This window comes from Colobus angolensis, unplaced genomic scaffold (assembly GCF_000951035.1).
Source record: "Colobus angolensis palliatus isolate OR3802 unplaced genomic scaffold, Cang.pa_1.0 Scaffold27, whole genome shotgun sequence".
NCBI classification, from domain to species: domain Eukaryota; kingdom Metazoa; phylum Chordata; class Mammalia; order Primates; family Cercopithecidae; genus Colobus; species Colobus angolensis.
Window position 1 is genome coordinate 12,778,909 of NW_012115932.1, and position 16,654 is coordinate 12,795,562.

At 44.5% G+C, this 16,654-nt stretch overlaps 1 protein-coding gene across 1 annotated transcript in view; it reads right to left on the bottom strand.

Moving 5' to 3' along the window:
* Positions 1–16,654, bottom strand: part of SLIT3 (slit homolog 3 (Drosophila)) — a gene marked incomplete at its 5' end in the record, with an annotated part of 639,532 nt that overhangs the window by 168,973 nt on the left and 453,905 nt on the right. The window contains one exon of the mRNA XM_011947828.1: positions 11,995–12,066. Within this exon, the coding sequence (XP_011803218.1) occupies positions 11,995–12,066 (72 nt within the window). The remainder of the gene's footprint in view (positions 1–11,994; positions 12,067–16,654) is intronic.

Genomic DNA, 16,654 nt, shown 5'->3' on the forward strand with positions numbered 1-16,654 from the left:
CTTGTTTCAAGAGACTGTGCTACGCTGGAATGGGGGTGCAGCATTGCCAGTTCTTCCCTTTTGTTATTTTTAAAGAGAAAGCCAGACATCTAGAATTTTCATATGAGGTCTCCTGGTTTTTTTAATACTGGCAACTAAATCACCTTGAGTATTAAAACCCACAAATGAAACACCTGGGGGCTGGATCTGGCTTGCAGGTGAAAGTTTTTGGTCTCTGAACCAAACAAATTAATTCGATAATTTAAATCAGAAAAAAATATTGTAAGAAAATCAAAGTGCTGGGACCACGGACAGTCTTGACTTAGAAATCAGGCAATTGCCAACGTGTCCATGGATGCAAGAGTGACATTATGGCATTATGGTGAAATGTGGTTGAAACCTTCCCTCTATACTGCAACTCCCGAAGGGCAGCCATCAGTGATGAATTATCTTTAAATGATTGTAAATTATTCAATGTTTCTCCTGCCACAACCATCATTACTTGGGGACAAAGAGCCCTGACTAAGTTTCTGTTTCTAAAGGTAAGACTGTTTTCCACCAGGTAGGTGAGCTCTTGTCTGGTTTCTGCATGCTACTCATTAGTTCTGTGACCAAACATATAGGTCACTTTTTGTGGACAGTTGGAACTGAGCCACTTCAGAGCTGTTAGGAAAAGCTGCACAGGGTGCATGAGGCTCTGTTCCTGGGCTGAGATGCCAGAGAGGTCCTGCTTTTTATCCTCTGATATTTGCAAGCGAGGGAGTCTCCCAGGGAAGTGAGTGCAATTTACAGCTTGGGCTATTTGGGCTCAGCAATGGGCAGAGAATTCTAGTGCTTACTCAATGGGTTTCTGGTCAACCCCGGTAGCTAGGGATCAATGATGTGGAATCTGGTCCCTTCCAGACTGCCATCTGACTGGATAATCTATGGGGGCACTAGAGTGGCCATTTCCTAAGCAATGGCCAAAGGCCTGGAAGGCCCTGGAAAGGGAGGGTGTTGTCCCCATGCTGAATGCAAAACGTTCCCTCTAGCAAAATGCTGGAGATGTAGAGCTGATGGCATGAACAGGACATGAAAGCTGGTTTCACTTACTTTTGTTACCTGTCTGCTAATATAGGGGCAAGCAGACAGCAATAAAGAGAACTGGATAAAGAGCCAAAAGACCTGCTTTCTGGCCTGGTTCTTCCATGAATTTTTCCTATGGCTGTGGGCAAGTCATTTACCTTTTGTTGGGGAGTTTCTTTCTTTTAAATGAAGTGGTGGAACCAGCTGATCTCCAGGGTCTTTCTAGCCTAAAATTTCACTCTCTAATTCCAATTGGGTTGGTGCTGGCTCTAAAATAGCATTTCCGGACTGGGAATTGTTTTCCAGATGTTAGAAGAAGTGGTCATGGATGCCCAGATCTGCCCAGCTCTGCACAAAGACAGGACATCTGGCCAAAGTCTGAAAGTCACAACTAGCCTCCAGTGTGCAGCACATGAAAACAGTTAGGCAGGGTCAGCTCTTTTTCCTTCTCTCTTTATGCAAATACCTGGCTCAGCTTCTGTGGGGTTAACGGGCTTGGTTCCCTAACCGGCTGCCGCATCTCTAGTGTACCTACGGAGACAGGAGGGGCTCAGACAAGGGGGTAATTTTCCTACCCAGTTGACTTTGTGGAAGTCATTTGCAAGGCTGTGAGAAGCAAATAATGGGGATTAGGAAACGAATTTACACCTAGAGGGTTTCGTTTTGGTGGGCCATGGTTGCAAGGATCACACTCCTGGGTTTTGATAAAAATGGGGTCTTTTGTGGGTATAAGACCCAGATGTTTAAATTTAGATGGAGAAAGGGCTGGGTACGGTGGCTCATGCCTGTAATCCCAGCACTTTGGGAGGCCGAAGCGGGTGGATCACTTGAGGTGAGGAGTTTGAGACCGGGGGATCCAACATGGTGCAACCCCATCTCTACTAAAAATATAAAAATCAGCCAGGTGTGGTGGTGCACACCTGTAATTCCAGCTACTCAGGAGGCTGAGGCAAGAGAATCACTTGAACCCGGGAGGTGGAGGCTGCAGTGAGCTGAGATCGTGCCACTGCACTCTAGCCTGGGCGATACAGCGATACTCAGTTTCAGAAAAAAAAAAAAAAAAAAAAAAGATGGAGGTGGAGGGTGAGGGGAGTGGCAGATATTTCAGATTTACTTTTAGAAAAGACACTATTTAAACATTCTTAATGGATGTGAAATGGCTGGAAAGATTTGGAGCAGGACCGGGAAGCAGGTCTGGTAGGAGCTATGGTGATTTGCAGAGCATGCCCTGTCCAGACAGGGTACCCACCCATAGTTCCCAACTTGCACTGTCCAGTAAGGTAGCCATGAGCTACATGTGGCAGTTCACACTGGAATCAATTAAAATTAAATACAAATTTAAAAATTCAGTTTCTTAGTTGTGGAAGATGCACTTCAAGTGCTTAAGAGTCATGTGTGACCAGGAGCTTCTATCCTGGATAACACAGAGATGCAATGTTTCCCTCATCACAGAAAGTTCTATTGGACGGCACTGCTGGAGAGATACTAGCCACAGGCGGGCCCAGGGTTGGCAAAGCTGCTAGATATTCACTGGAAGTTGAATTATAAACTTTTACACAAAATTACTTGAGTTTTAAATGTTGGCAACAAACTCTAATCATTTGTAAACATTCTAATTATTTGTAAACAAAAAAATTAAAGGAAAACATGAAATCCCACATCTGTTGGTTTTATTCAACCCGTGGGCCAGCAGTTGGAGTCCTCCGATTTAGTTATAAGTCAAAAGAAAATGGACTCTCTCCAGCTTTTTGACAATGAGTTTGAAGAATCCAAATATGACCTTGGAGAAATGGAATCATTATTTCCTTCATCCCTCCTTCATCCACTATCCCTTACTTCAAAAAAACAAAAAACAAAAAACAGGGTTTAGGGTTTTTTTTTTGTTGTTTTTTTGTTTTTTTGGTTTTTTTTGCTGGGTGCGGTGACTCATGCCTGTAATCCCAGCACTTTGGGAGGCCAAGGCGGGCAGATCACTTGAGGTCAGGAGTTCAAGACCAGACTGGCCAACATGGTGAAACCCTGTCTCTACTAAAAATACAACCAAATTAGCCAGATGTGGTGGCGGGCACCTGTAATCCCAGGTACTCCGGGGCCTGAGACAGGAGAATCGCTTGAACCAGGGAGGTGGAGCTTGCAGTGAGCCGAGATCATGCCACTGCACTCCAGCCTGGGTGACAGAGCAAGACTCCATCTCAAAAAAAAAAAAAAAAGTTTTTGTTTTTGTTTTTGTTTGTGTAGAGGTCTTGCTATGTTGTCTAGACTGGTCTCAAACTCCTGGGCTCAAGGAATCCCCCTGCCTTGGCACTGGGATTACAGGCGTGAGCTACCTCGCCTGGCCCATCCCTTACTTTTTAATACCTTCAAAGATAGGAAATGAAAGCTCAGGGAACAGTAGGAATGTTGCTCCAATTCTTCCCAGCCTTGTGTCTCCATCACCTTCTCCACATCATCCTTCTTTCCATTAAGCCAATGAGTAGGAGAGGGCCAAATTCCTGTGAGAGCTCCTAGGATCTTGACTTTCAAGACTCAGGTCTGCAGAAACGCAGACTCTTGGCCACAGGTAAGCTGAGCTGTCCAGTCTTGGGCATCCCTGGTGGGAATGGCAGCAGCCATGGCAGGCAGGTTTGGCTGCTCAAGAGGGACAAGGCTCCCTGGCTTGGAGGTCCATGAGTGTCATGGGATGAGCACTGATCTAGAGGCAAGATATTCACTAAACATGCTCAAATATTGGTCACCAAAGCCCCTGCTGGGAGCTGAAGGGATGGTGAAAGGGCAGAGGCTGACCATCAGGCAGCGGCACCTTTGCAAATTAGCACAGAAGCCCGGTCTTGGGAGTGAACTGACCGCCGTAGGCATGTGGCTGCATTTCCCCCGCCCTCCTGAAAGAATACTCTCTGTAATCTTTCTTCAAACATGCAGAACTATTTTTCCAGTTTGTTCTAGGTGGGACAAAGCATTTCAAAAGATTGCTCCCAAACCAAGTTTGTCAAGTCTGAATTCCAGTGCAGAGACCCGGCAGCTGGGATCTGTGGCCCCTGGGGACAGCAAGACCACCATGACTTGCCGACTCCACCTAAGTGCTACTCACGGGAGAAGCTAACAGGTGGTTTGTTGATTCAAGACCCTTTGCTGATCAAAAACAATTCAATTATCTTCTCCAAATCCTCTTAACCCAGGAATGTACACCAATACATTTTCAACTTCAGAGATGAAACTAGCTTTTGGTTAACAGAAAAGTGAAATCAACAAGAAATCACAAGTTTCCCCCAGATTCTAGGTATTTTAAAGGTGGAAGTGCTACTTATTTAAATGGAAAAAAAAAAATTTAGATTTCAAAGAAATGTTTACTTTTTCCTTAAGCTGGGGTTCTCAACACCAAACTACTCACTTGAAGAGCATGACTGTCATGGAACTTGGAGTCTGGATGACTAAGAAGGAGGTGTGTGTTGAGCGGCACAAGAGCATTTATAGAAAACCCAGTTCCTTTCCCAGTATTCTGGGGACTGAATGGAAGTTACAGATGCTTTCTACAGAGTGTAATTTTAATCCTGATTGCATGAACATATCACAATTTACAGCACAGTACCAAAAGAAAAATATCTGGAGATATTTTAAGACTTTCATTAAGCAATGACAGTTCCGTATTCAAAACTATGTCATGACTAAACACCCTGATAAAATGTTTGTAGCTCCCAGAGAAACCCAGGTGAAACATTTTATAAATAAAAAAAAATGAGTCTGGTCTCTGTTGTAACACACCAATTTTCACTGTAGCTCCAATTTTGTTCCTTATTAAAATGAGAAAGAAAGATCACTATTTAGCCAGAGAAATGCAAAATCAAAGGTAATGTGAAAAGTGGACTGGTTCAGTAAAATGCTATGCTGTTCAACATTTAAAATGATTCTAGGACAACCACATCTTGTTCCGTTCAGAGACAAGTCATAACAGGGACTCTAGAGACTGGTGGTGTGGGCTTCAATTCAGTTAATTAATTTCAACTGGATTTGGTTCCACATACTTTAACTGGCCACCTAGTACGTGCCAGGCATGAGTGAGGTGTGGATATAAAGCACAGAAACAGTACAGAAGTATTTACCAACTTTACTTATTATAAGCGTCTTGATTGGGAGCCTGCTGTTTGCTAGGCACACACCAGCGATATCTCTTTTAACCCACACAGCTATTCTCAGGGGTGGGTATTACAGTTTTCCATTTTTCAATAAGGAAAGGAACCCCAAACCACCTAGTTTGGTAAAGATGAGCTAGAAGCTGGTTCTATGAGAGGACTCTAACCCCTCCAAAGCTCAACTATGGCTCCATACCTTCATGTCTGGGGCAGTTTTGTGGACCTGGATCTGATGCTGATAAAGCTGAGGTCATAACTTTAGACCTAAGCACCCTGTGGGTCAGTGTTTCAATAACTATGGTTTCTGAGTTATTCTGGGCATTCACTATAGACAATAATCTCCATAGTGCATATCATTGTTTCTATGTATGTGTGTTCTGGTAGATGCTTTTAATTTTAATTTTTGTTAAGGGCAGGGGCTCAGATATCAGGCAGAACTGGATCTGAGTTTGGAAAGAGTAGTCCCCTTGTATTTGCCACTGTGACTCCGGGCAAGTCAGTCAACTTTTCTAAGGATCAGTTTCCTGACTGGTGAAATGAGGCAATTCCTAGGATGTGCTCATAAAGTTGTGGTGAAGATTTAATTGAGATGCCTCATTCTACTGACTTGTCACGGTGCCTGAAGATGCTCAAAAATAGAAGTAGACTCTCAAAAATAGATGCTCAAACTTGGAGGCTCTAACAAGAATAATATAATCATAGTAGTAATTGTTGTACCATGGTACTATATGTTATTGCTACATCATTATTATTATTCATTAATCCTCTGGCTCTGCATCCAGAGGAAGCTCAGCTGAAGTGGCCAACACACTGCAACTTGCATTAAACTTTGGGTTCTCTGAAGTGGGCAAGGTTGTGCTTGAACGTCCTAATACCCTGTACCAGGACACCAACGCCGCTCTAGGAGAGTGAGCACACCCTGACCTAGGTTTCAGGACTGCTGTCAGTTTGTTTCCACTGCCTTCCTCTTGTACTAGAAAAGGACCTTTTCCCCATTCACTCTTCTGCGTCTACCTGTGGGGTTCTGCGTCAGGCCACATTGAACCCACCAGGATATGACTGAATTAGAACTACCCTAAAAGTCTGGTTAGTTCTGCTATTGCTTTAATTCTTGAATCTCTCCTCTCTAAACATGGGCTCGGCGGCCTCAGTACACCAGTTGATCCAGGGGCCTGGGGAACAAGAACCAGGGCAGGTGGGGTGGCTCTTGTGATGAACAGCTAGAGTCACCTCTTGTTTTTCACCCTCATAGGCATAAAACCAATGACAACTGCCGTAACCTCAAACGCAATTTGGAGCTTCTCAGAAGGTAAGATGCGAGGGATTTGTGATTGCCTCTGGGGTGTCCTTGCTTAGGTTCGGGTGTCCTGGACTCCACGTCACTAAGCTCTCTCTGTGTGCCCAACTCCACCACACTGGTGAGCTCTGGCCTATGGAGCTCAGCCCGCCAAGCACCTGCTCACTTCAAGCTTTACTGTACCCAGCGCCCAGCACTGTGCTGGCCACACAGCGTGTCTTTGCTTCTTGGATGGGTCAGCACAGGGGTCATGTGGGCTGGCAGTTAATGTAAATGGGTAGGGATCAGTGGCAGAATGGGGTCTACATGGCCCATCCAAGGAGGACAGGTGCTCCCCAGCCACAGCTGACTGCAGTGCAGAAATGCCGCCCCACAGTTGCCAGTGCTTCTGGTTTTTCCAGAGAAGCTGGAAATCTGGACTTTTATGTAAGATATCTCAATTTTTAAATGTGAAATGCTCATCTCAATTTTTAAAAAAACATTATGCAGGACAAAAGAAAAATCTCATCTATGGGAGCAATATGGTCTGTGGCCTAGTTTGTAGCCTCTGGTTTAAAGAGAGCTAAAAGCTGGATCATTCCTTGATTCTGTCATGGACAAATGTGTGCCCTACCCCAATTTCCTAAATAACACCCAAAACTAAACGGCGGGTTTTGAAAGGATGAACTGTGCTTGGGATCCCCAGTCTTACCAGGGGATCCCTTCTGAACAATCTAATTGCATGGAGGTGCCCAGTGTGGACAGAAACATGGGTCAGGAGTCCCAGATTCTAAGTTCCCTGTTACCGCGGACTCGCTGATGACCTCAGGCAAGTCTCCCAGCCTAGGGTGAGCCAGGACAGGTGCTCAGGGTGCAGACTGCTAGGCTGCTTGGGCCTCTCTCCAGTGCCTGCTCTCTGTGTCTTAATCTGGACAATAAGCGGTCATCCTGGAGACACCTAAGATCCCACCAGCGCCAGCCTATAATAATGTCAATGAATTTCCAAAATTGGCAAGTGACATAAGTGGGAGTGAGGGCTTCCAAATAGCACACGCTGGTTATCTACGGACCTGTTGGGATCTCCATGCCATTTAGCTGGCACCAGTGGTTTCTCAAGGGCAGACCAATCACCAGGAGATGAGAGCATTTTCAGATTGTGTTTCTGTTGTCTGTGGTCCGGCATTTTTGACAACGTATTTATTGAACTTCTGACTTGCTACCTTTCATCAGGACACAATGTCCAAAATGACTTTTTATTCTCCTATAATACTATTGAAAAACAATTCATGACATATGTTATTAATGAGGTTTTCTCATTTTTGTTTAATTTGTTCTTACTTTTTTTATTTTCATTAGAGTTAAGCATTTTTTTTTTCTGACCCACGATGGCACGTTGGGCAGGGAGGTGCCACTGTAACTGGTGAAATGCCTGGCCATCCTCAGCCTGGCTGGTATGGGCTAGAAACCCAGGGCTCAGAGCACCAGCACAGCGCGTCCTGACCCCACAGAGCCAGGAATGCAGTCCTGGCATATTCAACTGCAGTATAAGCATGACTTACCTGGAGAAAACCTAGTGTGTGCAAACTGCCAAAAGCACAGAACAGGTGGAGATTAAAGGGCACTGATTTGAGTAACAGCAGAGGGTCTGACTCACAGAGGCTCAGTCCCTCAGTTAAGAACCTTAAATGCCACAAAACTGAGGCTGTATTTTTTTAGTGGGGGAGACAGGTCTGGAAAGCAGAGCCCCCAAACAGTGGAATGCGGAAGTCTATGGTAAGGACCACAAGAGGGAATAAATCATCTCTGGGATGACAAGTATATCAGTGAAAAAGCAGGATGAGTTCCTTACTCCTGCAGGTTTGATTTACCTTCAACTTTGTTGGCACCCGTTAACTGGGTGAAGGGAATGATAGGGCCAATTTCTCAAACCTGTGAAAGGCTCCAACGTTCTCCCCAGCGGGACTGTGAGTCATTGCTAGTTTGCCTCCATCAGCTCTTGGAGGCCAGTTCACACCACTCTGCAGCCCACACCCGTCGTACTTCAGGGCAGCCAATCACCATGACAGCCTGGGCAACATGCATCCAAAAGGCAGCTTTGTGAAATGGTTAGCACACAGGCTCTGCTGCTAATTAGGTAAGCAGCTACTTGGCTTCTCTGAGATGGGCTACTTTTTTGGTAAATCAGGGTGATGGTAACAGTAGCTCTATTGAGAGATTGTGAGGATGGCAAGAGCTAGCGCATGTAAAAGCACTGGTGGTATCACTGGGCTTGAGTAACTGCTAGCTATTTTCATTTTCCTCATTATTCCTCCCCCGTAGTGGTACGGAAGGCCATGAGAAGTTTCACCCCCCATGCTATGCTTTTCTTCTTACTTCCTGGAAAGGGGAGGGGATGGCTCCTTTCCCTGTCCACCATACTCTGTGCTGGGCATCCCCCACTGGGAATGAGTCAAAAATGAGGCTGAAGTGGGCAGATTTCAGTCTTTCCCAACCTTGTACCAGTTCATTTCTCCTCATAGTCAGTGGCTACCTCCCAGGCTCACCTCCGACATTCTCATTCAACGTAACTGGCAAAAGCATCCTCAGCCTCGATGGAAAGAAGTCGTATGGTGTTTCCATCCACAGGAGGAATGGAAATAACAGGGTTATGGCATGTGAAATACTGCTGTTTGCAGTTGGCATCCATCAGCTTTCCTTAAGGTAATTTGAGAGCTTTCTGGGACAACTGATGTGTCTTTCCTTGATTTCTACTTCACGCTGCCTAATGTCAGAGAAAACACACCCGAAACATTCTATTTTATCTTCTTAATTTGCAGACTTTTAAGCTTTAGATATGTTAAAATGCTCTTTCTGGGGATAGGATGTTTTGAACTCTCCTCTTTCACTCAGAAACGTATCAAGCTAATGTGTGATACTGTCACTGAGTTCCTATTTATTATTTCATTGCCAGGATTCTTTATGGTGCCTAAATTGTGATTACAGAGAAGCATTATAAAATGTCAATGTGTGGATGAGATTTGGAAGGTCCTGGGATGGGGAGGGGAGGTTCTTTAAATGGAGATGTCAGCTTCAGGCAATTTCAGAATGGCTCACCATTAAGATGGATGGTTTCAAAGCAGTGTGCCTCTGCTGGAAATTAAAAACCCATGGAATAACTGATTATGATTAATTTTAAGTACTTAGCCATGTGAAGCCAAATGAGAGTGTCTTTAAAACAAAGCTATTGATCTGGCTTTGTTTGGAATTGAGAAGATAAACTAATCAGATCCTATGGGCTCTTTGCAATGATAGGGAATGAGAACTTTTTTTTTTTTCTTTCAGTCACAGGTTTTTAAAGCTTCAACTTGGAGACACCTGGTGCATCTGGGTATCTTTTTTTTTTTTTTTTTTTAAGCTTCAACTTGGAGACACCTGGTGCATCTGGGTATCTTTTTTTTTTTTTTTTGGTATCTGAGTAGAGGAGAGCTGTCCAAATCTGTCCTGGGCAAGGGCTTGATGGGGGTGAGGGTGTATAGGGGCAAAAGTTAGGAAAGTAGAAGGGATGGCACTTATGAGAGCCCCTCCTATGTCGTACATACACTGGCTGCTTTTAAAAGTTGAGGAGATAGACTCAGAGAGATTAAGACACTTGACCCAAGCCCCACCTAGGTGTGTCTGACTGTAAAACCCTCTCTTCTCCCTCAGACTGCCTTCCTAGTGAGGAGAGACAACACCATTCCTAGCACAGAAAATGAACATGAGGGCTGTCAGGTTGTCACAGCTGTTTCGTGGCAGCTGGTGACTTCCATTTCCTGGTCTCTTCCCAAGGAATTTTCTCATCTTTCTCATCCTCTCTGTCAAGGGAGGAAAAAGGTGATGTGCTCTGAGCAGCCCTTCCTACAAATGCTATTTTGCAGGCAGGGAAAATCCTGCCTACCCTTCTCAGCCCCAGCCTCCTGATAAGAGGAGTCCTAGGTTACTAAATTTGGGCTGGCATCCTCTGCCTCGCAGACAGGCATTTGTTGCCAGTTCTAGGGTCAGAGTTTGGGTGAGGAGAGACAATCTATTTCAGAAATGACAATCTGACCTCCCTGACTGTGGGTCCTGTCTTTTCTGGACCGGGAATTCTCAGCTTTCATCCGATTCCAAGCAGCTTGCAGCATCAGCATCCCCTTTTATTTCCCGTGATTCCTCTTGGAATCACCTTCCTCTCAAACAACGTGGCGAGGCTCTCTCCAACCCGTTGCTAGTGTCTGCGGGGCCAGGTGAAGAGGAAGGCGGAGGGAAGACCTTTCACTCATTCTTTCACATACAAAGGAATGCTTTAAAATACTCATTCACTTATTTATCTGGCATTCATTGATTCTTCTGGAATCAGAGATAGGTAACCTGCGACTGTGTAATTTCTTATTTTTAGTAGGATGCTTGAGAAACCCCACTCTGCTATCAGTCACTGGCTAGAATCGTACCATGGGAATTATTTTTAGAACCAAGCAGCTACAGAATTTGGAAAGGGGAAGTCACTCCCAAGACAGAGCAACCAACCCTTTCATTTTACAAATGAGGAAACTGAGGCTCCCAGAGCCGAAGAGACTTGCCCAAGGTCACACGACTAATCAGTGGCAGAATCCAGACTCGACCACACGTCTCCTGACAGAAGTGACACAAGTTCTTCTGTGCTGTACTGCCTTCCTCTCTGGGCTTCTCTGAATCAGGGACAGCTAGAAGTATAGCTTTAGTGAGAATAACCAAAATGTTTTCTTACACAATTCAACTTTTGTTTGAATGACCCCAAGATGACTCCTAGCTGAATTTCCTCCTGGGAGTCGGGTTTTCTTAGTTAGACTCATTTTAAAATCCAGAGCTCAGAAAGGCAACTACACATTCTTTCTAGACAAGGTGCATAGGGTGGGATTATGGGGAAGGGGCTGCCTCCTCTCATCTCCCCCCATTGCCCACCCCTACCCCCACCACCTCCAGTCCCTTTAAGGTCACGGTCACTGTTTGAAGTTTCAATTGAAGCCTCAGATGAGATCCCAGGAGCAATAGCAATGACTGGGCTTCCCCAGGCTGTGTGGCGTTCCCCTGCCCTGTACCAAGGTCCCTTTCTGATTCAGGTAATTCCAGCTGTCCTCCTGGCACTAACCCCTCTCTCTCTGGCCCCAACCCCGGACCCTGTTTCCCAGTGTGCCCGTACTCAAACACACTGTCCCTGATGCTGTGGCAGGCTCTGGGGGGGTCTGCTCCAGCCCATCTGTTTCTCCCAGCAACAAATACTGCGGGAGCACTGGGGGAGAAGGAGAAAGACTCAATTGAGACTTAATTAGCAGGAACCCCAGTTTGTGGGAGGTAAGAAACCACACTTGGCTGCCTGCAAACACTTTGACCAAGGTGAGCCGGAGGGATCTCCTGGTTCCCAATTTTAATAGCACTGCAGCAAAAGACCAGAAATGCATCCACACAGACCCTCCTGCACACACTCTCCCCCCTCTCCTCCCCACACGGACACACACACACATACACACATATGCACGCACACACAAGGCAGCGATCGCAAAATCAACTCACAGGATCTCCAAATCGCGCAACGCTCGGAAGGCTCCATCTTCAATGCAGCTGATGTGGTTGTTGTCCAATTGCCTGTGGAAAAGCAGGGGAGAGCATGAAGGCTGAGCGGGGGCAGCGTGAGGGGCCGGCGGCCCGGGCCACCCGAGCGCCTGTCCCTCCACCCCCTTGCAGGCGCTGCTGGTCCCTGCCAGGAGCTCGTGCAGAGCCAGCCTGTCTGCCACGCTGCTCCGTCTCTCCTCTCTGACTGTCTGAGAGAACTACACAGACGAGCGCACCAAAAGGCTGTCAGGTCTCAGTAAATATTAATTGCGCATTTTTTTTTTTTTTTTTAGGCAGAAGGGAGTAATTTCATTACATTAGGGCATCCAATCCATTACGAGCTCTTACCGTCATGTCACTGAAACAATTTCATTAAGCTAAAGGCCTGTAAATCATTGGAGGTCACTGCTCTGCCCTCCGCGACCTCCCAGAATGCTTTTTTCCTCTCTCCCGTTCCCTCGTCTCCCTTTTACTGGAAGTTGCAGTCTTCTGCTCTGACACAGTGCTAAATCTCAAGGCTTTATCTGCCCAAGAGCGGCAAGGGTGCATGGGGAATATACCAATTCCAAATTAGACTCAACTAATCTAATTTTATAGTCTTTTTATTATTCTAAGCACCACATGTCTGTGGTGGTTTGATGCCTCTGTGCATTGTTACGGGCCCCATCTGGTAGGTCATTCTATTGAAGCATTTTCTGACTAAATACAGATTCCCTCAAACTGCACTAACCATCATCAACATTAAAGAAATTCATTGAGGGAAGTGTTCATGAAGAGGGGAAGAAGGAATATCGTTATTGCCTTAAAGATGTACCACTTTGATTTAAATTGGGGAGAATTAAATGCACCTATTTCCAGACTCCTTTTTTATTTCCCTTTCCATCCTGTGAGCATGAAAATAATGTCTCTTAAAAAGATGCCTTGACTTATACATTCTAGTTGGAGACTGAGCTATTTTAGTTGAGGGATAATACATAGATACCGTTTTTTTTTTAAATTAAAATATATATAATATGTAAGTCAGGATATCAACCATTATCATACCCCAACTTAAATATCATGTATTATATACATAACCCATTTTATTCCTTAAAAAACCATAAACAACAATAAGGTGTTATACAGGAATTGGTTATTGACACCAGATTGTCGTACTGTGTCCGCAGAGCACACCATGGTCTTTGGGGCTGCGGGTCAGGTGAAAAGAACTATGGCTGTACTAAAAAACTCCAAGACTCTTTTAATTTTCTCCACCTCTCAGGTGGAGGGTTTTCCTGGTGTTGGAACTTTCACGTGTATCTTGAGCTAAACGATCCCAGGACAACTCTCCACAAAAGACGTGCCAAAGCTACCTTTGGGAACCCTCTCCCAGGGCTTTATTTTCTACTGAAGGAAGGCAGGATTAAAATGAAAATACTATTATCTTTGGAAAAGTATCCAGATGTAGAATTGTATAAATGCACACAAAACGCAATAGAGTGATGCCGTGCATTACAACAGACAGGCTCTGTCATGATATTTTGGGGAATTATTAATATATCATCTCAATAGATGCTCATGATACAAGATTCAGATATTTAGAATAAAAGAAAAAAACAATCCACAGGCATCTCGAGAAGCAGAAGCACATTTTTGGTTGGCGAGTTCTGTATCTAGCGTTCAAAGTTCTCACTGATGCCCACTCACACGGAGTCTCACCGCATCCTCTCGACCCCTAATTCTTCTGGAGCCTTTCTTCACATGAGTTTGCTGAGCCTCTTTTTCATAGATTTCTCGCAGTGTTGGGGCCGCCGATTCCCCGCAGAGGTTCTATGAAGGCAGTCTAGTCCTGCTACCCAGCTTCTAGATTTATCATCAGCTCAGAGGCCGGTGAATCAACAACCCGTACCCCACGCCAAGGCCACCAAACCTTACCAAGCAGAAATGCAGTGGAGCTGGCTTTTGGCTCCAAGAAACTGTTCAATGAACATGCTGAATTCGGCAAAAATGGCACCATCTGCCTAAGTAGAAAAGGATCTAAATCATCACACTGGGAAGTCTGGGGTGTATAGAGATGGCAGTTTGTGGTGCATCGGTTTTCACGCAGACATTTCATAAAGGTCCTTGCTATTAGTATATTATTTATTTACTGGATTTGTGAAGCGTTTTCTATTCCTTTTCTTTTTGAGAACACCAGAAATCAAACAGGGGACTCTAAATGTACAGAATTTTACGTGGAAAGAATGGAATCTGCAGGGAAGAAGAAAATGCCATAGAAAGAAGAGAATAAACCAAAGTGGTAGAAAGAGAATAAAAAAGTATGTGGTGAAGGGAGCTAGCCAAAAGATTTTTTAAAAAGACTAAACACACGCTACTCAATATCCCGTCACAGTCCTGCTCCTCAGTAAACTGAAGTGGTGGGACAAGAGTCTTCGAGAGGGCTCTGATCATTTTCAGGCTAAAAGCAGAGACATCTAATACGTTACTAATTACGTGACGTTTAAATATTTTCACTGGGTGGCACAAGTTGACGTCTAGTTTATTTGCAACAGGGAAAACTGAGCTTTACTATAAGCATCTCTGTGGGTGTATTTTATAGACTATTTTAAAACATGAAACATCAAAATTTAAAATATTTATGCAGAAGTGTGCTTTTCTAGAAGACATTTATTATAACTGAGATTGTCTCCTTTTGTTCTAACCACAGATAAATGAAACAGGGTATTCCAGTCGTGATGGTCAAGGAGCCATTCTCAAGACAAGATGCCCCATTTGTTACCAGGGTCTTTAAGGGTTTGACACCTATGGGGGCCCCATAAGGTAAACAAAAACCACAGCAGTTACTCCACTTCCCAGTTCTTATATCTCCATGGCGCCGAGCATCAGCATATTTGTAAAAAGCCCAATTAATCGTCCATCAGCTTTCCTGATATTTCATGCAAATACACTAGGTCTCTAAAACAAAGTAAATACACACTTGGTTCAGACAGGTTTCTTTTTCTTTGCAAAATGACACCTCAGCAACATAAAAGTTAGTCCTGACACACAGGAGAAGGGAGGCAAAATAAACACAAGCCCAGCAATTCTTTGAGGATGGTGGAGCGGAGCGTTACTAAACACACAGAGAACCTTCCGAAGCTGAGGCCAAAACATCTGACTTAGCAGTTTGCTTCTGGGGGCTGATGTGACCACAGGCCGCTGATGTGTATTCTAAGCTCTCAGGTCAAAGGTCCATACCGTGTCTTTGAAAGACCTCGTTCAAAGACCCTCTCAAAAACAAATCAACAAAGCCCATTGCCTACCCTGCAATATGCACGCCTTCACTCGGGAGGCATCTGCAAAAAGGGCTTTGGAAATGTGAGGAGAGAGAACTCAGCAGTTGGAGGATGCCTGAGGGCTCTCTTTCGATTTTTCCTGGGCCATAAGAAGTGTATTTCCCACAGCTGCTGAATCTTTGCTTCTTATCATGCAACATAACTTACCCCCGTGCCTAGTGCAGTGCCAGCCACCTCACAGATGGTCACCAATGGTTGCAGAATGAGTCCTTCCAGGAAAAGGTGTCAGGGCTGAACCCAAGTTGTATGGAATAAAGCTCTAAGCCATATCGTCACGACTGTGGCCCTGTGGCCCTTCTAGTGACAATAAAGACTGAGCACTCCTGCTGTGCCTGGACAGGGCTAAGCACCTTCCCTGCTTCCTTGTCTTTCTGAGACACAGACCTCTACCAGGGAGCCCTTGGGAAGGAGACTTGGAATAAAACAAGATTTCTATGGGTCCAGGATGAAGATGGGGAACAGGAAGGCAGGAGATTTTGGGAAGGCTGGCTATTTTTTTGGAGGCCACTTTTATTGTCCTCTACTTTATACAGGATACTCAATTTGATGTACACTCCTCTGTCTCTGAATAAGCCAAGAAGCCCCAAAACATTTCATGATATTAAATTAACTGCTCTAATTTCCCCAGGAAGCTCGAATTTCGGCAAACAATATGAGTGCTAAAATGATACCAGAGTCCATTTAGAGAGGAATCCTCCGACAAGCACTAAATGCAGACTCCCCGAGAGCAGCTTTCTGACTACTGTATTTTTATACTCTGAGAATATAAACAAGGCGGAAGGGAAAGCCAGCGTGAGTGAGGACTTAAAATAATCTCCACAAATGGCAGACTGGGAGATAGCACTTTTGTAAGAATTCCCTTTAGTAAGCATAATATACTCCTATTATCACAGTTCATCTCTTTCAATTGCAATGTGAAATTTCATAATTGAAGCAGGATTAGAAATATTTTTGTGCTTCAAAAATTAAAGCAGCCTATCTAAATCCTTTACAAAGGGTTAAAAAACTGGCTACAATTTAAAAGCTTCTATCTCCCAACAATAACCAAAAAAAAAAAAAAAAAGAGATAAAGAAATGTATAAAAAGAAAAAGAATTTTTTAAAAAAATTTAGGATTTCAATGATGCATTTAAGTTCCCATGAAGAATGCCTTGAAAATAGACATCTCCAGAAACAGGCTTTCGGTATCTGGAAGAAAAGCCGAATTCCAAACTAGGTATCTACATGCAAGGTCTGTATCAGGGGATACCCATCCAGTTGTTCACTCCTCACCCAGATGTTCTGGGGACCCAGCATCTCATCAGGTGG